The sequence below is a fragment of the Geospiza fortis genome, unplaced genomic scaffold (assembly GCF_000277835.1).
Source record: "Geospiza fortis unplaced genomic scaffold, GeoFor_1.0 scaffold66, whole genome shotgun sequence".
Taxonomy (NCBI): domain Eukaryota; kingdom Metazoa; phylum Chordata; class Aves; order Passeriformes; family Thraupidae; genus Geospiza; species Geospiza fortis.
Genome location: NW_005054312.1, coordinates 3,622,110 through 3,649,112, shown reverse-complemented (window position 1 = coordinate 3,649,112; position 27,003 = coordinate 3,622,110). Strand labels below are relative to the sequence as shown.

At 34.1% G+C, this 27,003-nt stretch overlaps 1 protein-coding gene across 6 annotated transcripts in view; it reads right to left on the bottom strand.

Annotated features, from left to right (window-relative positions):
• FUT8 (fucosyltransferase 8) overlaps nt 1–27,003 on the bottom strand; it is an 81,224-nt gene that overhangs the window by 49,509 nt on the left and 4,712 nt on the right. For 3 of the 6 annotated variants that reach the window (XM_031055732.1, XM_031055731.1, XM_005419471.2), the window contains exons 2-4: nt 10,950–11,044; nt 3,232–3,363; nt 1,497–1,917 (exon numbers count right to left, since the gene is read on the bottom strand). In XM_031055732.1, coding sequence (XP_030911592.1) covers nt 1,497–1,699 — 203 coding nt within the window. In that variant the 5' untranslated portion in view covers nt 1,700–1,917; nt 3,232–3,363; nt 10,950–11,044. The remainder of the gene's footprint in view (nt 1–1,496; nt 1,918–3,231; nt 3,364–10,949; nt 11,045–27,003) is intronic. The other 3 variants (XM_031055734.1, XM_014306416.2, XM_031055733.1) reach the window with 2 other exon arrangements.

The window sequence follows — 27,003 nt, the reverse complement described above, 5'->3', positions numbered from 1 at the left end:
ATAAACGGGACAATTTTAAAGCTAACAGCTATTTTCAACACAGCTTATTCTGTCTGGCAAACAAAGAAATGAGATACTGAAATTCTGTACCACATTTATATTATAATACTTTAATAACACAGGTTGACCAGGATATTTCTAAAACCTATTTGTGATGTTTCTATGTAAACAGTACCAAGGGTTTGGCTCAGAAAAAATAATGAAAAGGTCCTATATTGTCATGCATCATTTCCCTCAAAGCCCAGTAATTCACCAGTCTCAGATTACTTCCAGAAAAAAACTATGCCTGAAGGTCTTCCAGTCTCAAGCTGGCTCACTCCTGGAGAGCACTGACTACTGAACCTGGACGTGAGTGGTTGTTCAGCTGCTATTTAAAGTCATTTAGGCTTTCTCATGCCAGAATTTCAGATCCTCCTGTGGTTATGATATACAAACACTCTGAGGAAATGTCTCAGAAACATTGTTGAACAACATATTCCAGAAAAGCTGAGCAGAGTCCAGTCAACACAGTTCTGCATCTAATTCCAGCACCCTGACACCATTAATGGAATCATAGAGAAGGAATGTTGAAATACTGCAGCATGTTTAAAGTAGATATAAACTGAGGTTTTTCTTTTTATAAAGCATGGGAAATTATCAACAGCATAAGCTATCACTTAAACCTTACTCACCAAAAATGCAATATTTATCTGAATATAGATATTTCACTAAAGGTTAGTAAAATATTGAAAGGTATTTAGAAAAATAATGACTGCCTAAAATATAGTTTAGCCTCTATTTAGCATGTCCTGCCTCTACTGCCTCCTTCTTGAGTGGCAAACAGTACCCTGCCACCAGTAAAATCATTTACTGTCTTCTAGCCACTGTGTAATTTGAATCTGTTATATTTCAATGACTTTTATATTTTCAATATTTTCAATATTTCAGGGTAATTGTAAAAAAGGAGATGATCCTACTGTTTTGCAAGTGTTTCTACAAGTTTAGCAGCAACGCGAGGAAGAAAACTTAGATAAAAGAATTTGTATAATGCAGCAATCTATTGCAGATCATCTTCAGCAAGTCAGCATTTATCTTCAACAAGCTGTACAAATGTTTTCAGCAATTTTAAAATGAGCTCTTCCAATTACTGCATGCAGAAGTATAAAGAACTAGATGTTCTAATTTGTATGAATGTCATAATAATTGCACTTGTTTGAAGTTGGCATTGAGGGGTGAATCACCTACAGAACTCTGTTATTGTGACAGTAACACTTCCACATCATTAAATGCCTCTTAAGTAATGATTACATTAGACCAGAACTAAATGTACATTATTTATTTAAAGGTTTTGCAATATATTTTCATCTACTTAGAACACAGATTAAAACATTAATATATACTTTTAAATGTGAAATATAATCTTGCAAAAATTCCCACAAACAACCCTTACAACTTAAATTCTGCTATTTCGTATTTCAAACATTTTCTGAGTAGTTTTATTTACTTTGAGATCCTACCTGAGAGATTCTGCCATGCGCCTTAAGTCTTCATTTTGCTGCTTTAACCGTTCCAGCTTAGCGAGGATCTTGGACAGCTCCCGGCTGGAGTGATCTGGGTGCTCGCTATCTCGTACCAGGTGCCCTCCAATATAGAACAGCAAAGTTCCCCAGGCAAAGAGGATGAGCATAATCCAACGCCAGGAACCAGTCCATGGCCGCATTTTCAGAAGTTCAATTCACTCCAGAGCTGCTTCCACTCACAAAACAGAAAACATTTTCTTAGCTTGTACAAAGGTGGACAATTCCAGCTCCTCTGCTTCAACACATTGTACCAGAGAAAAACTATTTTCAGTGTTTGTCTTACTGCAACTCCTTAAAGAAGATTCTTATAAGGCTGCACATAGAAAGCATTAATATTGCATCATTCTTCATTTATATTCTGCAGGAAAAAATAAAAATAAATCTGAAATTATAATTCTGATACGTAAAAATATAGTGGACTGCAATTGAGCTAAATGTATTTTCATTAAAATTCAAGAATGACAATTGACAACGTTAGTACTTTCTGTCACAGAGACAAAGAAAAAAGCTTTTAACTTTCCACAGAACATTATGCTGAATTCACGAATGAAAGACTATGCAATTAATCCTGGCTTTGAAACAGCCAGAAGAAATGCTGCTTTTTATAAGAGAAATATTTACCATTTCATGTGCCATTTCAGACATTAAAATAGCTTAAAAGTCACTCTGGTAAACTTAACATTTTCCTTTACTATCAACAAATAGCTTTTATTTAATTACAAATACATCTTCATTTTTTTCACTTTTATTAACTGTCTTCTCTATTTTTATCATGACTGCCACTCTAACAAATGAGTTATAGCCATTTTAACAGTATATTCTGTTATTTGCAAGTATTTAAAAATCAGGCATGACTTTAGAAAAACTTCTCTGCTGTTTCAAAACTATCAAACATATTTTGACAAGTTGTTATTATTAAAACTATAAAAAAAGAAAAAAATGCTCCAAAGGTAATACTTCAACAAAAAAACATCATGCCATTTTAAAAAATGCAAAATCACCTCATTTTCTACTTGGCAAAATATTCTACTAAGGAACAAATTTCCTCATCTATCTAGATCAAATTTTAACTGACAGCATATCCAGAGTCTTCTTTAAGTACTTCTCCCCTTTCCTCCTCTTTCTCAGCAATGTAACATCTCTATCTTTTTTTAAGGACACATATATGCCATTCTGACTCAGTTTTCAAAGTAGCCCCTTTTTTGAATTCTCAAATCTCTAAATTCATGGTATTTCCTCTGAGATACCATCCACATTTACCTTCTCCCAAATTATTCTTTTCTGTTTGATTCTTCTTTCACCTTAACTTCTTTTTAATTTCATTTAGTTATTTTATTCTGTTCCCATTTAAAGTCTAGAGCAAAATCTTCCTAAATTGCAGTAACTTCCAAACTCATCCAGTTATGGAAATATGTCTGGAGCACACACTTCCAGATACAATAACTCTAACCTTGAAAATGCTCAGTGTTTTCAACAGCACTGAAAATGCTGAAAAATTTCTCAAGTTATCTTGAGAAGAGGGGTAGTTTGTATATATTTAAAAGAGACAAAAAAGAAAATCCACTTATGACTGGTAAGATGGGACAGAATTGTTTACAGAGCACTTTGCAAGCAAAATATTGACTTTTTTCCCAATCTGTTTTTCATAAAATATAAGCTTAAGCAGACTCACAAATCAGGTATCTTCTTTACCAGAGGCAATGTTGGTCTGTCTCAATCAACAGTGTTAGTAGATCAGACAATCAAAAATCCACAAAATTGATATAAAAAGTCATCAGGAACAGACGGTATTCTTCCAACAGTTCTAAAGAAGTTAAAGAAGGCAATAGTTTAATTATTAACAGAGGTGTGCAACCTCTTACTCATAATGACTTTGTAGCAAAGGAATGGAAAATTTAAAAAGTAAACTGAATTATTTCTAAGGTCTACAGCATGGAACCCTGCAATTACAGACCAGGAAAAAATATATTTGTGTCAGCCAAACTGGCAGAAATAATAAGATGAAATAAATCTGCAGACATAAGGATGAAAGTAATCGAAGTATAAAAGTACTAACATTACTTTTAGAAAGACAAATTGTGCCCCATAAATTTATTAAAGTTGCTTTGAAGATGTAAATAAACACACAGGCAAGACAGAACCAGTTCTAATCATTACGTAATTTATTTGGTGAATGTGTATTTTCAAATGGCATTCAACAAGATTCCCAAATTGTTCCAAAAAACCTAAGCTGAATGGAAGAAGAAAGATCCTCATGTGAGTGCCCACCCCATTAGAAGAGAAGAAATGTACAGTAAGACCAGACAATCAGTTTAAGTGGAAAGAGTGAGCAGGGACCTCTCTGCACCCACACATATTCATAACTGTTTGGAAAACAAGGTCAAACATGAGGTGAAAAAGTCTGATAGCAATGATCTGGGGGTCATCAAGATGTTTAATGAAAAGAAAATGGGGAAAAAATCAGTTCATCAGTGTGCAGAGTTGTGTATAAATGACCTTTGAGGCCCATTACGAATGGGCTTTAGCTGTGATTGGTAATTTTATGAAGTATCAGTTCAGCACTGGGCTAATTGCAACAAAGTCCTCACAGGTTTTATCAGATTTCTATCAATCTCCGAAGATTTCATTGTTCTTTTCATAAGTTAGGTCACAGTAGAGTTAAATATAAAGGAGAGATGCTAAACTAGCTGAATGAATAGGAAGAACATTCTGAAAAAAACCATTAAAAAGCCTGTATCTCAAATGTGGTGTATCTAATTATACATGAGTTCCAACAGCACTTAACTATCAACACTGTACTGTAATGTAGCTTTCACACAAATTCTTTTATTTCATACTGTTCTGGAAATGCAAAATGTCAACGTATTTGACATTCCAGGGATGAGATACCCAGTATCGCTGGATGTGCCCTCTCTGGAAGAGTTCAAAGCCAGGCTGGATGGAACTTTGAGCAACCTGACCTAGTGGCATCCCCGCTCATGGCAGGGCAGCTGGAACTAGATGATCCTTAAGGTTCCTTCCAACCAAACCATTTTATCATTCAGTGATTCATTATTTCAAAGTTCACACAAGTTCTTTATATAAATCAAAACAAAGGAAAAATCATCACATTTTTAAAACTGTTCATTTTTTATAGCTTGTCTCAGGTTTCTGAGATCTCCACATGCAGACATATGCCACAGCTATCTGCCTGACAGAAAGTCAAGAGGTAATGTCAATATTTATACTTGTTTAATTTTCTACAGCTGTTTATGATGTTTTATACTGTAAACTAAGTTCAAGACTGCCAAGACAGAAAGCATGAGCCTTGAGTTAGGAAAAAAAACCCACAGCAGCAGCCCACAAATGCAGCAATTCAAACCTGTCATGGATCATAACATGGTTATCAACACCATCTGACAATGAACATCTAAATAAGAGTCCATCAAACCTAAAAGGTGGGGCAGAGCAGTACCAATAAATATATTTTATTAAGCAAGAGACAGAAAAATACCTAAATAGCAGTTGGTAGTGTTATAAATTTCTGTTATAATTATATAGGGAAGGTCCTTTATCTAAGAATAATATGTTAGTTTTATTTTACCAGAAAAAGCCACAAATTTTAATTTAGTAGTTAGTTATCCCCTGAGATTTAGCATGATTTCTTGTCTTACATTTGATTAGATTTACCCATAAACTTGCATTTTCCAGGGCATAAATACATTACATAGTATATTGGTAATTAGCTAATTTTTTCCTTCAATTTTAGATTAGTTCTTGTTTCCTTTCTAGGTGATCCTGAGAATGGTCAACTACATTCTTACAATGTTACTCTCTAAAATAATGTAAAAAAAAAATCTCTATCTCTTTCAAAAGGCTTACCCTGGATATATGGAATGAAAAAGAATGTGTTCCTCTATTCTTCCCAGCAGCTCTAGAGCAATCTTTCAAGCTAATTTTCTTAACACATTTCATCACTACTCACAGTTAAGAGGGTTTTTCAACCTGATCCCTCAGGTAAATCATGTCCCATTTACAAGAGCCCAGCTAGCAACCACAGAAATCCCAGTCACAGGTGCTAGGCAAGGCAAAGCTCAGTACTAGCAGCAGCTTCCATCAGTACAGTAAATCAAAGCCAGCTTTAATGCCAGTATCAGTGTGGGACTGCAGATGCCACAGTGAAATTGGTAACCTTCAGTCATTCCTCAATGTATGCTTGTAAAGACACAACTTTTAGCTGCCATGAAATAAAGCAATTTGGCATGACATTAACAGTGCAAATCTTCCATACACAAATTTAAAAGGTCTCCTGGCTCCCTGAGAGAGAAGATGAAGAGACTAGGTATCTATAAAATTTTCTCAAAATAATGAGAAATAAACAGCACATTGATGTTGATTAAAATGAATGCTTTTTGGTTTTAAATGTAGAAGTTCTCTATCACTCCTTACAAATTGATTTGTTACTTCAGCTACTAAAGACATCAAACCAACATGAGGAAAAGGTTTTGTAGAATAAGAATGAAATAACATTAAAAGCAAATGCTGAGTTGAAAGCATCACGTACAGTAAGCTATTTTTCAGGTTTAATTTAATCTTGTAGATTTATTATAAAAAGTCACTACAAAATTTGCAGCATTATCTAATGAAACAAAATAGGTCTGTAAGTAGTGGCTACCATAAATCATTGGGAATACATAATGTTCAATGCATCAGTTGAATGAAAAATAACACCATGAGAAAGGAACTCAAGTTAAAATTTATTTATTGTGAGTGTATAGCACAGAAAATGTGGTTAATGTCACAAACTTATTTAGACTCCACGAAGGGGAGACAGAATATTTACCTAAAATAAAGGTCTGCTTCAAGCCTTAATTGGGCAATCAAATTGTGCATACTACGCACGTAAGCCACAGCTGATTGTAAGAATGGGAAAAAGTTTTGTTGCCAAATTAACAGGAAAAATTTGGTTAAAAACCAACATTGCTGCAATGGAATGCACTGAATGACGAAGTGAAAACAACTAAATGAAACACTAAAGAGACTCGATTAAAATGATAACTAAAAAAAGTGACTGAAGCGTAGCATCAATATCTTAATGAGAAATAATGTGCATCAATGTTGAAGTTATTTTGCTATAGCAAAAATTATTAATCTAGTCCAAAAAACACCAAAAAACCCCATACTACCTTTCTTCATCTTGCTCCTATAAAGCCTTCAAGTTATTTAAAGCTTTAAAAGACACTTTAAAAATTGAATAGACCAATACTATACCATTTCAAATGAAAAGACATCTATGTCTTGAATAAGGTTCTTTTTAATGGACTATTTCAAACATGCTTTCAATAGTAAATTCAGTGACGCAGTATGTATTTTCTCCTTGTGTATTTTTTGCTTCCTACAGAATTACAACCCCAGAATAGCATTATGATTTTTCTTGGCAATGTACAGTTTCAAGTTATTTTAGATTAAATTCAAAGCAAACTAAGCAAGACTACTTTTGGCTCAACCACCTACTGGCCTAGGAAAACAGCATACCTTATGTAAGCTGAAAAGGAGAAAATTACTCCAAAAGTAAAACACACACATCACTTTAGCTAACATATACAGGACTATATTTAAGGTATGTACATCACCTAAAACTGTACAATGTAAAAAACATGAAATTCATTCCACTCTAAGAGCCATCACAATGACTTACCATTAAGTCTGAAACACTCAAAAAGCATGTTACAGCAGATATACAACTTACACTGAATCCTCAAAACATTGTTAGTTTCCCTTAAAAGTAAACTTAAAACATATTTTTAAGATTTCATATTTTTAAGATTTCACTAACAAAAATTACCTTCTTAGGAAAGTATTCTACTCTAAGTAATGTTAGCCTGTTGTGCTCTCATAAAAATGAAAATTAAAACCAACTTTCTGATTCCAGTTCCTATTTAAGAATAATGTGATGGCACAGCCTCTGACAAAGGATTAGAGCCTAAGGAAATAATCCTTTTAGGATATTAAAATAAAACTAAGGATCAAAGGACAAAAGTAACAAGTAAATCCTTCTGTAGAGTTTGATAAAAATAAGCAAACCTTACAAATATTATTCACGGTGTATGCAATGCATTCTTTATGAAGACTTACACAGTAATTGAATCAAAATTCTGCATGTAACACAAGGCATTGCTGGTGTCTCATATGAACCAAATACTTGCTTTTCTCTCTTGGACCTGCCTTGTGTGATGCATCCAAACCAGGATTTCTCTTTTCATGGCCGCTTTGCTCTGGCAGTCAGCAACCATTTTACAAGGACATAATACATTCAAACCTTTTTGCATCTCTCTCTCTTCAAATTTATAAGCTCCTATCTTATATAAAAAAATTGTTATTTTTCATCCTTTTTATGTTATTACACTTTATCCCATTCTACCACTGCAGTATACCACATAAAAAACGCTTGTACATTTTTCTGACCCCATCAGAACCCTCCTCTATTTTGTGACCTATATTTCATTATAAACTATTATATTTTTGTGACATTGTCACTACTGAAAACATCCAAGGTGAATAACACATGTAATCAATTGCACTAACAGGGTCTCTCCTCCAGGCTGATACTCTTCCTTGCAGCAGAAGTCCCTGTCACTTCATCCCTTCAGCTACTTCCTTTTCCAACAAATGATTCTATTTTCATCCACAATTTCTCTCACTCCATATAAAATTTCCTATGTGCCAAGAAATGCTGAAAGGGATATGTACACATTATCTCCCCAACTGTGTTTCACTGGGAAATTGACCCCCTTGAAACAGTAAGTAAACACAAAATAATACAGATCAAAAAATATTTGGTAACAAATCTATTCTGCATTTATCTAATTTCCTATTTATATCTACCTCTACTTTGTTAACCATCATTTCTTTGAAATTTTTCTCCATGCTTCACACACTACTGTGATCAAGCCAGGACTGGTAATTATTTGTAATTCTAGTATTCATATATATCAATCCCAAGACACCTTTTCCCATTTAGTTGCAAACATTTTTAGAATCGTGACTGGAAACAATTTGGAAAGCATTTCATTAATCTATAACTTTTCAATTACCTTTATTAACATACAAATTATATCTATTGTTTTCTTCAACCAGAGAACAGAAACCCATTGACAGAGCATGTATTAATGTTTGTGTTCTATAAGTATCCAAAATGAAGTTCATTTAGTTTCCTAGTCAAGCTCACTGGTTTAGTTATACTCTTTCTCCCCATAAAAACTATCAATTTCCTCTTTTTCTGGAACAAGGACATAAAATTCATAGTATTCCATATATATATTTAATTATTGTAGAAATTTACTTTTTTTTCTTAACTTCTATTCACATATATCAGAGGCCATAAGTAGACATACTCAGACTCACTCACTATTTACTCGTATATCCACAACTCCCTCTTTACTAGTGTTCCTCTCTGTAAAAGTCTAATTTTATACCTGTACAGATTGCTCTGAGCCATTTGCATGATATTCTCTTCATATAGTCCCTTACATTTGTATATTAATAAATACATCTATGCATCTGATATAATCTGCAGATTATTCTCAAATTAAACATTTGAGAAGGAAGAGATGGTACTGAGGGACTTCCATAACTGTGTCAAAGCTCTAGGGCCACTCATTTGGTTAGAAAACAAAACCTTAATCAATCAGAACAAGCTTTGGAGAAAGACACAATGCGATTTATCCTTCCTGAAATTTTACTGAAGAGATTCTGTCACAGAATGTAGAAGCTTGATGATTTTTCAGACTTACAGAGATTATGAAGGTAAATTAAAAGGACTTGAGGAATTAAAACCTCAAGTCTAAAAGCAAGATTATCAACTTGAGATGAGTCATCTGAAGACTCATTTAGAAGCTTTAGCACAATACATATTATAATACAGACAAAACATTCAAAGCAAGGGAATGCAGGGGAAGATTCTGGTATTATTTTGGAGCTTATAGTGTGTATTTGATGTAAAATGCTCAGCTGAGCACCACAGAAACTATTTTCAATTTAACAGGTATTTTATACCTGCTAACAACTTTGCAAAAATTTGAAATGAAAACACCTTCAGAATGGAAGGCAAAAGAATAAATAGACAAATATTCAAAATGATCAATTAGTAATCTTGTGACAAATTTATTCTTCTTTTAGGAAGTCAGTATTTACTGATGCAACCAAAATAAATCAACAAGATGAGCACATGTAAAATACAAAGTAAGAGATCATCAACAGCTCAAGAGTTGCTTCATTTGCAACCAGAGTAGCATGAATAAATATCCTAAAAAGACAATACAGTGATCACCAAACCAAGGTGGCTACTGTTTTTTTCAAGTTCTTAAGGTGGTGTGTAGCAGAAAAACTGAAGCTGAGAGAATAATAAGTGCAATTTCCCTCACAAGCCTAAGTTCAATCAGAATCATGTAGGAAGGTAATTAAGGAATGTATGCAATTATTTCCTATAAGCCTCCTCCTCCTCCATCAGTGATCCCTAAGTACCACAAATACCTGAGTTGTTATCAAGAATAATAATCTTTGAAGCACTGAACAAGGTCTTAGTTCTTTCAACCCAAAATAATTTCTAATATTACTTTATATTTTATTCTATTCCATTACATTACCTCCTTGCTGTTCAAAATGGTACAAATTATTCAGGTAATTTCTGGATTTTTATTCTTTGCAAGTGTAAATATCCACCATTAAGAAAAAAACAGAAACAAATCCAAAACAAAATGAAGATAAAACAAACCAAAAAAAAAGCCCACAAAACCAAAACCCACATACTTAGGAAGTTTCACATCAATAAATCAATCAGATGTTAATGGAAATGATTCCTCAAAAAAAAAAGAGTGGCTATAATAAATACAAATGTTTGACACAAAATTTTTGAAAAAATAGAAAGTAGAAAAGATTGATTCAAAACATCTAGAAAAATAAATCTGCAGGACAATTTCTAGTTATTCATTTTTCATGACCAAAGAAATAGTTCATTATTAAAAGTTCCCATGATAGCTTGTTCTATACAACATGTCACATTGGATTAAATTCTTTGCATTTAGTACATCACATGGCCACACTGGTGAAAGTGCAGCAAAAAGTTTCAGTGAAGTCTCCATCCTGGGAGGCTGGGCAAAGATCCAAGCAAGGAACTCCAATCAACCCTACCTTGATCACTGGAGTTGGGCTAGAAGATCCCCAAAGAAACTTCCTAAAGCCAGCTATGATGAGATTCCATGAAATAAAATAACTTTTACAGCTTTTGGTGTGTAAAAAAATATTATTCTAAAAGGCATAACATGCAAACATAGAATGTATTTTATCAGTCACATAAACAGCAGGACATTTTAAAAAATTCTAACTTTGTGACACGCATGAAGAACGGCTTACCCTGTCCGTGACAGAAGGAAGGACACACAACTGCATCATGGAGGTTGGAGGTTAACATGTAATTCCACTATTCCAGCAGTGAGTGAGATTAGTAACTGTTTGAAAGAAAAAAAGAAATCCCTTTAATTTCACATTCTGTAATAACAACTTTCTTTTGATTTACTCTTCATCATAAGAGTGAGAAATAATCTAATGTTTTCTCCTAAAATACCACATTTTCTACTTGTTATTTAGCTAATCACAGATTATCCACAAAGATCAATCACTCAATAAGAATATTTTTAACTACCATCTTTCACTATATCTAGATTAAGATACAATGTGATCTAGCAACCAAAGAATTAAATCAAAGAATATTTTAGGCTCTGTACTGATTTTATCAGTACATTTTACAAGTCAGTCTCACCAGGCCCCAATTTCCCTTGTCAATATTTGCCAACTTCAAAATTATGTTTGAAGTTGATTCATTAATATTTACAGATACCATCAAATTTGCAGTTGAAAGATGTTATACATGTTGAATGAGAGATATAAATCTGCATAATCAATTAAAGCAATTCAGCCATTTAGCAGTTTTGTCAAATAATTGTTTACCCCTCTCTAAGCATTACTCCCTATTCAAAATATCAGGCAAAACTTTGAAATGGAAAAAAATAAAAAATAAATCCAAGATAGAATATTTAACCTTAATTTTAATAAAATTAATAGAAGAATATTAATATATTCTCTCATATCTTTTATAATTTATGTATTTTTATCATTTATAAAAATCATGAATACGTTAAGGAAACCTTGGAAGGAATTTTCTTTCAATCAAAATTTTAAAATTCACTAGAATAATCACTGGAAAAATCACAGATCAGAAAATTTGGAGAAAACAAAATACAAATAAGTTGAACAGCTCTTTAAAAGTATTCCATAGCAAAATATTACAACTTCCAAAATTTCAAGGAAATTCCTGCTATCTTCCAAAGAAACATAAGCTTTTTCATGCAGTTCAAGGCTGAAAGGCACTGAATTAACTGTGAGCAAGTAGAAGAAACAGTACACTCACAATGATAATGTGGGCAGAGAAAACCTTGTAAACATTTTTTCCCTTTTCTTCTTTCTTCCCTATTCACTGAGTTTGCAAAACTTAAAGTGTTAATTATCCTAACTGTTACTCTAATAAAACTGAGCACTTTTTTCAATTAAAAAATATTTGGTTTCCTTTGAAGAGCTAATTACATAGAGAACACCTAAGGTGAACCACATAAAAATTATGGCAAATTCAGGGTCCTATACCCCTGTAGTTACTAAGTTTATTTCTACTTGAAGAAAAAAAACCCCAAAGCACACACACACAATAACAAAAAACACAATAGAGTTAAGTACTAATCCTTCTTCAACTACATAGCTTCTGGTCAGAGGTAAAAAACAACTATCAAAACACCAATTTAGGTACTTTTAGTATCAGAGACCAAATATTCCTCAGAATTATGCTACAAGAACACCTAAAGGTTCAGTTATCACAACAGCAGTGGCTCAGAGGAGTCCATACCCACAGCACTTGGGGGCTTTTAAGCTAAAGGTATACATAGAACACTGACCTTGAAAGAGTTTATCAGGAGTTAAGAATCTAATCAGAAGTAATTACTTTTCTAAACTAGATAAAAGAATCAACAGTACATCAAAAGTAACAAATACAGTTTGAAAATAATAAGCACTCCTTCATATTAGATACAATAATAATTATGTGTTCATAGTTCTTGTAGCATTTTACATTTGAAAGCTTCAAAAAAGATACAGTAATTTTTTTTAATCAATGTTATTTTGAACAAAAGAGGGAATTGTACCTTGAAAGAAAAAGAGCAGAGTACTTGACAAATATATACAAGATTTTCTGTCAAACAGACAAAAACTTATTGGTGATTCCTCTTTTAGAATGATAAAAGAGTCAATTACAGAAACAATGCACTCCTCCAAGGAAATTACATATATGGATTCCTTTTAATAAGCAATGGATAAAACAGTCTTCACTTTTATAATACATTAACCAGAAACACAGCGAAGTGAGAAGCTACCTTTGTTTAATCTGAACTAATGAAATGTCTTTGTAAGACAAAAATTACTTCAGAAAATGAAAAGGACAATCATGTGATAGTAAAGGTTTATTTTCTCTTGTTTACTTACTGTGTTGACTCCATAGAACCCTATTCTAATAAAACCCCAGTTAATGAATAGTAATAAGTTAACAATCTACCGATAATCCTTGCAGAAGAAAAAAAAAAAAAAAACCACCACAAAACAGGAAGAGAATCTTTGGAAGCTTTGGAAGCAATGAAGTAAAAGATCTGACTATGGAATTTAGAAGGACATAATTTATGTGGTATAAAAAGAAAGCACTTGTGACATTGAATTGTTTTTTACACTTGCAAATAACACATAACAAACTCTGAGAATTAGGAGTTCCACCTGGATAAATTTGGTTCATGAGGTAGGAGAAAGTACTTCCTAAACAAGTAAGTGCAAAACAGATAAAGGAAACAGCCTGAAATGATGACTTCATTAAGTAAAAGATTCCTAATTGCTTATTCCCTTTCAGTTAAAGCACCAAAAATGCTTTCAAAAATATACAGTAGTTGAATCAAGAAGCTGAACAGAATAAGGCTTTCTGCCCTGCATTAGTCATTTAAGAGTTAACAAACTGAAATGGTGCATCCCTTTCTTAACAGACTTAATAGAATGTTTGCCTCCCGTTTCAGTGCTCATCTGGAACCAAAGTACAGCCACCTCTTCTTGGGGAAAGTACAGCTCCCTATCAGTAGAATAATCTGGATGCCTTGGGAAAGGAGCAGAAAGGGAGGAAAAAACCAATCTTAAGGTAATATTTGCCTTTCCATTCTTGTTTCTGCTGCAGCGCTCCACTAAACTTTACTTTCTTTTCCGCTTGCTTCCCCGTGTCATTCCTTAATGGCTGCAGACATCAGAAGCAAGATCAGAGGTAAGATCTTTTCTCTTTTGGCTGGCATCAAAGCAACATGCAAAAATCTAATAACCTGGAACTAAACATCAGTCTGTTCACAACTCAGCTGGATGTTTATAAATCAAGATGAAAAACAGGCAGATGAGAGAGCTGCTGAGTTTGTAATAGTTATGCAAAAATGCATGACACTTGGCAGCCATAAGAAAACTGAAGTGATATTTGCAACCAGGAGGTTTTGCAAAATCAAAGCATAGTGAAGGCTATATGGTACTCAGATGTTGGAAAAAAAAAACAGTCACAGAACTGTGCTAAAAGACTTTCTTCTTATACATGGCAGGCTTGGGGACTGGGTCATTCGAAAGAAATGTAGGAACAGAGTTTTGAGCCACATCAGGGAAAGAATGTCAAATAGGATCATTAACTAAATAATCAGACTTGCTCTTTTATTACCATTTTCTAGTTCAAATTGAATCATGTTTTATGTAGTACTTTTATTAGAGCAAGACAAATTTTACTGGGGATTGCAAACAGTAATATTGCCATGCGATAAAAAAGTATCTCCCTTAACTTTAATGCCATTGCGCCAAAATATGTGAATCTTAGCCTGCAAAAATTTCCCTTGGCACTCCAGTTTCCTTTTACTTGGGATACGGAACTTTACACACTAAAAAGCAACAAAAAAGGCACCTAACAAGCTAATTCAAGTAGCCATTTACTTGCATTAGCATATAGGTTCATGCTGTCCAATTTACACTGGTTTACAGCTTTTGTAGTGCTCCATGCCACCAAAATTTAATTGCTTTCTCCATCACCATAGCTCAAGTGTACCACTGATCTGAGATCTATTCATTTATTTAAAAGTGAAGGAAGTGAAAAACTCAAAGCACTTTCTACAATAGTAAGGCTAAGAATAAAACAGAGCTATGAAGCTGCAAGTCAAAACCTCACATAATGCTGCCAATGCCTTTTCCTCTCAAAATTGGTGTGACACATTATTAAGGAAAAATGACAGATGAGTTTAAAACTTGCTGAGTTTAAAACACCTTTGAAACTATTAGCTTCTTGCTTAGCTCCTTTTATGTCCTTTTAAACTTAACACTTTAGGTTTACACTGTTAATCAGAATTCCCATTTTTATTTATAACAACTATCCCTAATGCATAAATTTCCTGTCAAACCATGGCGAGTGTTAGCAACTATCAGCTTTAATGAGTGAGCTATTTTCTTTTATTTCCAAGATGGGATTTTTGTGTCTCTGTGCCCAGATATATATAACTTTTCCTACAGCAATTAAAGCAAACTTGAAGTTTTTTACCAAAGAATACTTTTTTAATAAGGTAAACATTCTAAAAATAAGATTTTAAATTAATTTTCCATATAAAGTCTGTAATTAATAAAGCAATATTAATACTTTATCATAACAAAAGACTTAAAAGTTAAATTTGCATATCTTCTCAAATGTAATTCTAGTGAAATCCCATTCAAGTATTTCAGACTGATAATAACTAACAAAATGCAGGATTTTAAATCATCATTTGAATCAATCTGGAAGTCAAGCACTTGTAGGAAAAACCTAAAATTGTGTTATTCTTACTGTTTCCTATGTAAACCTACACAGCCACACAGAAAGGCATTTCCTTCATAGAATAATTGTGTATAAACTCATTACTTGTGAGAAAAGCAGTATTTTCCTTTGTGGTGAACACATTATAATAAGGATGGGACTATCACAGCCAGCAGCTCCTATGTTTAGCTGCTTTATAGCAGTACTTCACAATTCCTTAGCTTGCAAGTTAGGCTTTTTCCACCTACTCTTTTATAGCATGTATTACGGTCTTGTTCCTACTTTCAGTGCGGGCTTTTTCTAGACCTTCAGCTTCCTTCATTCCTGAATAGCTCAGGCTAATTTTAGCAACAATAACATGAAAAAAATCAAGGATGTCCATTATTCCCCATACTGGAATTTAAAAGAGCTCTCCATGGTTCTGAGCTACCTCCTGCCAGAGTCACACACACGCACACACACACACAATCTTTTTTACTCAAGTCTGGCTAAGGCCCAAATACAGATAGTAGGCTTTTGGTTTATAAATCTTTGTATTCTTTTTAAAGCAAGCAACCCTGCTTTAGCAAATTGAGTCTCAGGATGGAATTTCCTAGTAATTTAAAGGAGAGTCTGGATGGCATTTAAGAGTTCAGTTCCACAAGGAAGGGGGGCATAAAGGATCTACATCTCTAGCCCTTAAGTTACTCACAAAATCAAAAAGCAACAAGGAAACAAGAAAATCAATCTGCTCCCCTACCTGAAAATTGCAAATGAAGATTATAACAAATGGCAGCAGTAGATTAGAAGGCAGGGGCTACCCCATCATGCCGCATTATACACGATTATCTACCTAGAGGTAGGTGAATGAGGAACTTAAGTGAAACACTGGTTTTTGAAGTTAGTTTTGCTAAAATCAAAATATTCTAGACAGACAAGTAGACTCATACAATCATAAAAGTTTTTAGGTTGGAAAAGACCTCAAAGATCATGTAGCCCATCCATTAACCCAGCATTGCCAAGCCCACCACCAAACCATGTCCCAAAGTGCTGCATCTACATATAAGTACAACAAACTAATTTTTTAATACTGTGAGCACTCTGGGGTCCCCAGACAAGGGGGCCTCAAGAAAACTTTGACAAAATAAATGGTCCCATAAATACATGATCCCGACATCCTTCTTATGTGGAGACTAGCAGGGATTCTAAAGGATAGAAGGCAGGTTACACAATAAGGTATAAAATATCACCTGTATAAGATAACAAGCTGCTCAACACTACTGAATGCTCTGTGGTGAAGTGACTGCTGAGAATAAAGACAGAATTCTATAAGAAAACTAGATGGTCTTTTAGAAAATGCTTGAAAGGAGCTGGTGACTTCAAGTCCACAACCATTTGAAGCAGCAAAAAAGAAGTCTTTGGAGTACAGTTTAAGCTGCTTTGTAAAATATCAATGACCAAGTTTTTGCTCCCTATGACACACATAAACCAAGCAGAGAGGTGGTGATGAAGCTTAATTAGAAGATACTAAATTGACAGCCTACAGAAGTTTTGAGAAGCCAATTCTTACATGCATAAAAACTATATCAAATCTTTTTAAAGCACGGTGGAACTGAAAGACTTGACACAGATGCCATAAGTGCAAATTATGTTTGAGATTATTTTTACAGCACATTAAATACAGGACCACAGCAGGAAAAGTTAAATGAAATAAATGCATTTACAGTTACTAGAAGGAACTTAAATTGATGACGACATTGAAATCTTTATTCACAAAAAAAATGGCAGAAGAATTCTTGCAGCAAGGAAACTACAGTACTCATCAGAAACAATAGGCACACTAATTAACACCAGATACTAGGAAATAAAGAACATCGTTTTTCTGAGGGATGTCATGCCTCAGAAGGTGACTAAGTTTCATAAACTAAATTATCATGGAATTAGGGAGACCTGGTTGATGTAAAACATTAGGATTTTAAGAAGACACTATAGATTGTGAAAGTCACTGTAATTAAAATGTTTTGAGTTTAAAGAATTTGATATGTTAAAGAAAGCAGACTTAGATATTCTTTCTACAAAAATCCATCCATGGACACTATACTGCATCTGTCTTAGAACAATCCAAGTCCTGGAAGCTCAGAAAGTGAGCTAGAAGGGTCATGGCTGCTTGCTTCCACTTCTACAGATAACTGCTACTGACATTAGAGTAGGACAGGGAGCCTTCGCAGACAAAAGCTCAGATCACATTCATTTCAAATATGACTTTTTCTGCCTGAATCTTATGTAGGCGTGGTTATAGTTGAAAATCTATTCAGTAAGTGAAGGAAAAAAGTGAAGAAAATTGCAACAAAATACAGTAAATAAACAGAACTCAGCCCATTCTGATAGAGCTCTGATACTGTTCTTAAGAGTCTTCAAGATATTAGATATCTTGAACTTGATCTGCTGAAGCACCAGAGTTAGGGAGAATATTTTTAGTGACAGAATTTCAAAAGTAATTATTTGGGAGTTGGCTGGAATGGTACAGTGCATGTGTATGCATTTGGAAGTAGGTAGCAAGAGCTGAATTCTGCAGATATACAACAAACTCATACTGCTGGAGTACTTAGGGAAAACTTTTTCAAAACTAAACCTGGCCAATGTCAATGTTAATACAGATCAAATATATTATAGAGAAAATAAATCTTACTTTTAATATTGCTTTCTCTCATACTCTTCTTTTTATGAAAAGTAGCAGTAAAACATAGAAAGAAAGAAGTCACAATGTGTGACCAGTCATGTGAAAATGGAGAAAGATGAGACAGCACAAGCATTTCTATTAAAAAAAAACAGTTATGAAAGATACTTGGATGGTAAACTAAAACATGAAACATAACATTTTACCTGTAGTTTATAAAAGATCAGTATTGCAGCTTAGAAGAAACAAACTTATTACATTCTGTCTGTAACTTTGTTCTAATCAGAGAGCTTTCCATCCCCCATAACAAATTTATTAAAAAATCCCAATAATACGTTTTGTAAATGCAGTGATTACTATGTTCTCCCACAAACTAACAGAGCATTATTAGGACAAACATAGTCAAAGGCTCCAAAAAGCAGTCTATTAGGAAAAGAAGATTGAAGAAATCTTGTAATTGTATGTGACTGTTATATCCTAATGAAATCCATGCATGTGAACATTTTGTGTTCATGTTTACATTTCAGAACCTCACCACTTAATCTGTATATGGACTACTTAAAACACAGGCAGACTGCATTTTCAGAACTGTGTAATAAACAATGTGCTCACAGGGTGTCACATGCTGCTGCTGGTATAATTAAGTCCCTCTGTTTTCAAAGGACTTACTGTTCCTGCTTTGCACCCCTAACTTAGATCCTGATCCTGCAACCAGCATTCACAGAAGCATCCATACACATCCAAAATGTCAGCTGCAATCAATACAGGAGAATTCTCAGAAACAAAACACAAACCCGTACTACCTATGTGATTTCAAACGTTTTCATTTTCTGAAAACTGGTCTGAATTATTGCTGATCTTTTCAGATCCAATCATCAGTTCAGAGGAAAGCTATTCATTTTTCCTTTTTCCATTTACATGCATTTCTGTAACTGATGTCAAATAAATTAACTATTTACTAAATACACTTATTGGAGGGGGGAAAGCCCATGAATACCAACACTGCTTTCTCAGTACAATAGTGTCTCACCCATTTTCCAACCACATTAAACAGAAGAAAATAATTAGATTGCCAAAACATCAAAACCCAGAGACTTCATTTAAAATATACGTAATCATAAAGCATTACATTTCAAGTCAGAGGGGGGAAAAAGTACATTTAGATAATAGTAAAATTTGTTTTCAAAGTTCAGGGAACTATATGTTTTAAATTCTAAAAATTCTTTATGTTTGCTATTCAGATTCCCCAGAAGTGTAGTATATAGGGAAACATGAACTGAAAATTGGACAAATAACACTGATAAAGTGGTAACTGATTTTCTCCCTGCATTCCATCCATCACTACACAATACTACCAACATAACTAGCATTTGGAATTCTTACTTCAGAACAGACTCCTTATGCTCCATTGACCTTTCCAGATATACCAGCAGTTTTTGCCTGCTGCATATACGTATTCTTTCACAGAGATTGAATCACGCAGCCACCAAAATTCTGACCGCACTTTACAATCTGTAAACAATTGTACATTTTAAATCTGTAAAATTCAATCTGTATTTTACAGATTTAAAATCTGCAATACAACCTGTATTTTACAATTTTCTTTTTCTCAACCTCTATAACTTGCAAACACCAACTTGTTTGCAAAGATATGAGAATCAAAATATCATTACAGTATCTCAGATGCAATTCTAATTCTGTCTCCTCTGCTCACAGTTAATTCAAATTTGATATAAACCTGAATGATCTTGGACCACATACATTTGGCTGTTTTCAGATTTTTCATAAAGACACCAACCTGAAATGTAATACTAATATGGTTCCTCTGAAAATAAATTTTATGGTCTGTTCAGCCACCTTTTCAGGTGTTGATTAATTCCCCATAAATGACTTCAAGACTGTTAGTAGCTGCCACTACATTTATTTGGAGGAAAACCTTAGTCTTTTCCTTGATGAAGTTAAATAGCTTGTATGGCTGAAGGAATGTTCACACTGACGTTCTTTCAGAAGAGGTGCAAAAATTTTGCGATAACATTTCTCCTTTTTAACTTCAGAACAAAACAAAGTGATAAATTCCTTCAATAAATTATAACACCAAGGTTAAACAAGAATGCTGTGCTTTTTATTTTCACCTAGAGCAGCACCACTAATTATTACTGGCATTACTATCTTGCCTCTCACTACCAAACTGTTTGTTCAACACAAGTGAATGATAAGTCTTTTGCTATGGTCAGTAGAATTCTTTAGCAGTTTAAAATATTTACAGGTCTGGTTGCAAGATATTCTACTTCACAACATAACCATCACTTTTCCAAAGCATAGTGGTGATGGACATCAGTTTCCTTATATCAGGAGGTTAAAACTGATGTAAGCTTTCTCAAATAAATGAAACTTTAAAAAACAGCTACCAGAATATGACAGTGAGATGAATTTTGCTATCTACTTACTAAATATATTTCAAATCAATATTAAAGACAGAAATACTGAGGGAAAGACAGCCAAGAGTAACCAGACATTTATTAAAAAATTTCACAACCTATTACTGCACTAGCCCAGGATGTGTTTATTAGCTAAATTAGCTAATTTTCAAATATCAGATATGTAGCAAAATATTCTCATTTTCTTTTGAAAAACAACAGAGTGGAAAGCATATAATTTATGGTTGTAAATATTTACTCATTATTTCCCAGAAATATATAACATTACAAAAAGGCTCCCTAATGACATATAAAAAGAAGCACTACTTCCTACTTCCATACAACATCACTTATAAATAGTCTAAATATTTATTAATTGATTTCATAAGACTTCCCTAGGAAAAACTCTCTATGCAACAACTGATGGAAGAGAAATTTCATACAATGTGTTTATCTCACTGTGATTTTCACAGCTGGTTCCAGAGATAAATAAATAATTTGGATCCAGAGTTGAGCTTAAAGATCTTTATTCATTTCAGCCATACAAAAGAAGTTAAGCTTTTTTAAAACGGCATGCAATAGAATAAGTATTTTAAATATACTAGTAGTATACCTTGTTTTTTACAGTAATGATGGTAGATGAAAGTCTAAGACTTTCAAAAGGTGATCAAAAATTCAACACTGGTATTTAAAAAAAAACACGCAACCCTGACTTGCTTTAAAGGGATCCATTACTAGACATACTGTACCACGTAACGCATATCATATATCTTCATGGAATGCTACATGCACAGGTTAATTTAGTAACATCCGGAATTTTTTATTCATTACCTGACCACAGGAAGAGCTCTTCCCAAATCTCAATATGTACTCACTTCCAGCTTCCTTCACTCCCTATCTCTATTAGAGAAGCGCACACACACACAAAAATAATTGAAATTAAAACATTATGCCAAGATTTGGTCATAAATATAATGCTGAAGTTTCCTATACAGGTTCTATCCAGAAAAGCTCAAGAGATTCTATTTTTCAGACAATTTATTCTAATGATGAAGTACACATGACCCAGCAGAGGCCCTTGGGCAAGATAAGATGAAACCTTGCATTACACTGTTACCATTACAAAAAATAACCATATATTCTGGTTTTCTTCTATTCCATTATGGTGTTACAAATTCACAAAAAAAAACAGTTTCTCTTTTCTCCCCAAAATTTCATTTTTCTAAAAGCAATTGTTGAAGAGCCTTGCCAAAAATGGGCACTTTAATTATAGTTTATTGATCAGGTCACCTCTGCATTGGCTCTTCTTCAACATACCATACTTGAACACACATCCAATAACTCTTTTCATGGTTGTGTTTAACAGGAGTTAAACTTACAGATCTTTTAACTCAAAGACCATCTTCGGAATTCTTGTATAATGAGATTCCATTAAGTACAGCACGTTCCGGTTTCCTGGTATCAAGACCAACATAAGCAACAGCTACACAAGGAAGTCAGTTCTACAGATGCAATTGGAAGCACCTGATCCCAGTACAGAAGTGCAGCCAACTAAGATGAAGGTGTAACCTATGAAGGAGTCACATTTACAGGGAGCAATGTGGGCCATCATTTTGCAGTGCTGTTGAGAAAGGTTTCTCACATGCAATACAGACTTTTGGAACAGTTTGGTTAAGGGTTTTTTTTTTTTGGTGTTTGGTTTTTTTTTTAATTTTCTCTCTCTCTTTTTTTTTTTTTAGTTTGATTGTCTGTTGGTTTGGGGCATTTTAATGTTTTAAGTGTTGAGCTGACTCTTCTCTCCTGCCCCATCCTCTCAGATTTTCTCTGCTTGACTAAAAAGATTATAGATCAAACACACTGAATGTTAGGATACCAATAAAAAGGCATGAAAATGGATATATCATTATAATCACACACCACCACAACACTCTTCACTTACAGTTCTGAGCTTTCTAGAAATGAGAATCATTATTTCAAAATGTTTGAGGAGACTTATCAACTAGAAAATAGGGGAATGGGAATCAATTCTGACAATAAATAAAGAAAAACATTGTTCCTACAAACACTTTTTAACCAGCTCATCCAAATCATTCCAAAAACAATATATCTGATATTAAAAAACCCACAACATTTTATTAATTATCTGGTTATTAGCTTGTTATGAAATAATTTGTCTTCCTTGTTTGCTTAGGAAAAATGCATTTTTATACTTCATTCCTTAATCTTGTCTAATTAAATGACAGGTGGAGAAAGATAAAAACATGCTCACACAGCAAAAAAGTCTAGAATCCTCCTCACAATTTGACTGCATGGACTGGGCCAGAGGAACAGAGGAAAAAAAAGGTAAAATTCTTTTTCCCTTGAAGAACACTGAACACTCTGAGAAACAGAATTGAGAAATTTAGCTGCTGAAGAAAGATAATGAATTCATAAACACAACAATCTTACTAGATAAAAGAAACACTTGATTGCTCATCATAACAGGCCAGGAATCAGACCAAAAAAAGTTACATCCTTAAGCAGAGTACCAGAATAAATTACATTTTAGAAAAAGTACTCTAGATGTGAACAAAACAGAAAACAGAAAAAAAATTCTTCATACTATGACGGCTAAAAATGGCATGGATAATTTTTTTTTAATTATTTTCTGTGTGCATGTGGATATATGCTCCTAACCTGTCTAAAGAAATGGCAGAGTTTAAAATACTGTTGAAATACAAGACAGCAACATAAGTAGTATGCCATGACTTAGTGAGCAACTACATGGAAAGAGCACATACATGCACAGGAGCACTGAATTGCATCAAAGTTCTGATTACTTTCTGTATCAAGCTATCAATTAATTTTTCTGATGCTTCTTTACAAAAGAGATTTGAGTCTCAGTGCACAGAGATCTTGAGAAAATCCATATATTTTTAGGAAAGCACACAAAACCTACTCACTCTATTTGGCACACACTAGGAAAAGATCCCATTCTCTCTGCTGCCCACTCCATGTCTAGATGACATGTTTACAACAGTTACAGTTAGTCAATTATGAAAAAGTTGATGCAAAGGAATAAATGAAAAGCAGGCAATAAGCAGTAGAAGACAAATGGAAAAACCCTCAAGTTCTGCCAAATTTAAGGGATTTGCAGAGTTCAAGACTGAAAGATCAGTGCTCCAGAAAGGCATATGGAAGAAAAAAAGCTCAACAAGAGGTGGAAAGCTTATGTTAAAATACTCTCTGAAGCCTTTAGAATGCATGAACTACATTCCTCTGATTTTCTGAACAGAGTTCAAGTTATCCGTTTTCTTGACCTTGCTTCAATCTATACTCCCTGCTCTAGTGAGACACCAAAACATTAAACCCACTCTAATATAAACTGCTGTAAAATTCTCACAAACTCTGAGATTATTTTTCACTGGTCACATCCTAACAACACTCTCTGGAATATTCCTATTGGACTAAAGAGCCAAAACTAACAAACTGCTAGATGTAAAATCAAGGGATTAGTGAAATACTTCTGATTTAGTGACTTTTGACTTCAAGTGTATGCTTTAGAACAGTTTTCAGAAATATACCATTTCGAATATACAATGTAGCACTTATCTAGAATGAATGTTCAATTTTCGGGTTTGGCAAAATAACTTCCAAATATATCTGCATTAATTTTTCCCATCCAATAGAGCTTAGTAACTCAGATTCATCATACAGATCATTTTACATCAGAATACATTTTAAGAAATACATATTAGTTAACAGCAACAATTATTAATTGAAAAACAGAGATTCCAGGTATATGTAAATTACTTTCCTGGAATATCTGGAACACTAGGATAAAACGTTATAATAAGAAAACATGTAGATCAGCAAACTGAAAACAACTAGATAAATTGTTTGAATGGAACCAGTGGGACAAAATTAGTGCAAGCATTTTTAATATGAACATTCATTTAAAATAGAAATGGTTAAGTAACAGAAAAATACAAAGATCATAAAATATTTTTGCAGCAGAATAACTTAAGAACTCATTCTAATAGCATTGCTACACTAGAAAAAGTTTTATTCCATTTATTTTTTATTCCAGAAAGTATTAATTGTCATAGTGCTGCTAAGAGTGGCCCATCACAGCACACATACACTTGTTTTTGTAAATATTCTGGCCCCTGTTCATAAGATCTTGTAACCACGAAAAGGTGCACAATACAGCTGACATTCCAGAGCCTTCTTTGTCACTGACTATGATTAATGAACTGTTTTACAATGCTCTGTGGGATGCTAATCACAGCATTCAGGAAATGATGAGGACTCAAGAGTCCACTTCCCACAACTTCATTAGTGGCTTTTTAGTGTCCCCTTTATGAAATACATGTGGCTCATCACACCAGTTTTCATTCAGCCACTCTCCAGAAGATACAGGAATTCTTCTCAGAGGAGTGTTATGAACATGTAACAATAGCATACATAATTTTTCCTTTTTTTTTTTTTTTTTACTTCAGCAACTACCAAAACACATTGAAATGAAGATAATCAAGAAGGATGCATGACACAGATGGTGCACAAAAACCATCAAATGCTGCAAGTGTTCACTGACCACCTGCACAGTGCTGAGTGGTGCTTTCGGGTCTGTGAGAAAAGCAGAGTTGTAAGTTCACTCACAGTTACAGGACAATCAGCAATCTCCTTGCACCCTTCAGACTATGTTCATGCCAAACACAACTGCACGTAATGCTGATGACACAATCAAAGGCATTTGACAATGGTGCAAAATGGAAAGATTGCCCTCCAGAAGCCTGCAGTTCTAGACTACTATCTGCTTGAAGGGAAATATAAAGTAAATAGCTATTCTCATACATTTAGAGACACTAAAAACACCACCTTTGCCCAGCGCTGCAACTGTAACACGCAGGAAAAAGCACATTTTTTAACACAAGAGAATTTCTACACTGTGATGAATCAAGAAAAGAGAGATACACAGTAGTTCTGCCTTCCTAAGCTAATGTTAAGTGTAGAGGGGAAAAGAGTTCTTTTCCATGGTTAAAAAAAAATAATACCACTAATATTAATATGGTTGGGAAGGAAGGTGCAAAAAGCAGTCTTTTAAAAAAAGAACTTTGTGAAAACATTAGCATATTTCCTGGAAAGGAACATGTTCAGTGGAAGAGTTGCAAAGCCAACAGTCACTCAGAAGGATTCTACCATTAGCTCAACAGGTGAAAAATCTATACACCATTTAGAAAGGAGAAAGGAGTAATACAACTACTGCATAAGAAGATGCAATACAATGCCTGAAAATGCATTTGGTTGGCAGAAAAGGAGCTGGCAATGCCTTGAGACAAGGACGGATTTCACAGATTTATATTCCTGTTACTGTGATATATTGTATTTTACATAGTATTTGTGACAAAAGTGTTACCAGCAACATGCTGACATGGGTGAGGTTATATTAATAGCCTGCCCCCAGAGGGGAATACGGCACTGGGAATTAGACTGGGATTGCTCCATGGTAGTCTGTAATATCTTCGTTTCCCGAGCCACAACATGAGGTCTCAGCTCCATCTGCAAACTCAATGGCAATCCTTGCTTTCTTTCCATCTAATGCGTATATTCTGCTATACTGTCTTGCTGCACTCTAATACATCATGACTACCATCTTTGCTTTGTGATCCAATCATCACACACTTTCTCCTATTTCTTGCATCAGGACCACGCATGTTCTCCAAGAAAAGGCATGCGTTTTTACTAAAACCATCCACGAGGTTCAAACACATTAAAAGAGAAAATGAGAGCAAATGATTCCCAGATAAATTGCTCAACTACTTAGTTACCAAATGTCTGTTTTCAGCTCTCACCAATGCCTTTTCATTTAGGATTAAAGTTCAAATCTTCAAAACTGCTCAAGTAACACTTTAACAGAACAAGCTTCTTAAATCTCTAAAATGAGATATACTTTCCCAGAATCTGCATTTTTACAGCTCTCTTCCAAACCTCTTAAGACTATTTCTGACTAATCTTAGGAACCCCAAACTAGCCATTATACACTCACCACAGCCCATTAACATTGTATACAGCAGTTAATATCACCTCCCCTACACCCCTTCTACTGCTTGTGTTATTCAAAACCATTGTCTCTAATCCAGAAGTGCAATCTACAATATTGGTCTCTAGACCTGAGATCACACATTTGGCTCTATCCAAATACTTTCCAGTTCAACTTGCCAAGCAATTTAACAGTTAGTGGTCTCCTTCTATCAAATTTAGACATTTATTAGGAGCAATGTATTCTTCCCAAGAGCTAAAGCCAATGACCAAGAACCTCCTGCCATGTAGCAATGAGGGAGACTTCCTTAGAGTTTGAAAGTTCCCTCCTTACTGACAGGCTTTTGGATTCATTAACCAATTTTAATACAGTTAACATGAGTTACGACAAATATGCTTAGGCAAAATCAATCTGATTAAGGCAGTATCATT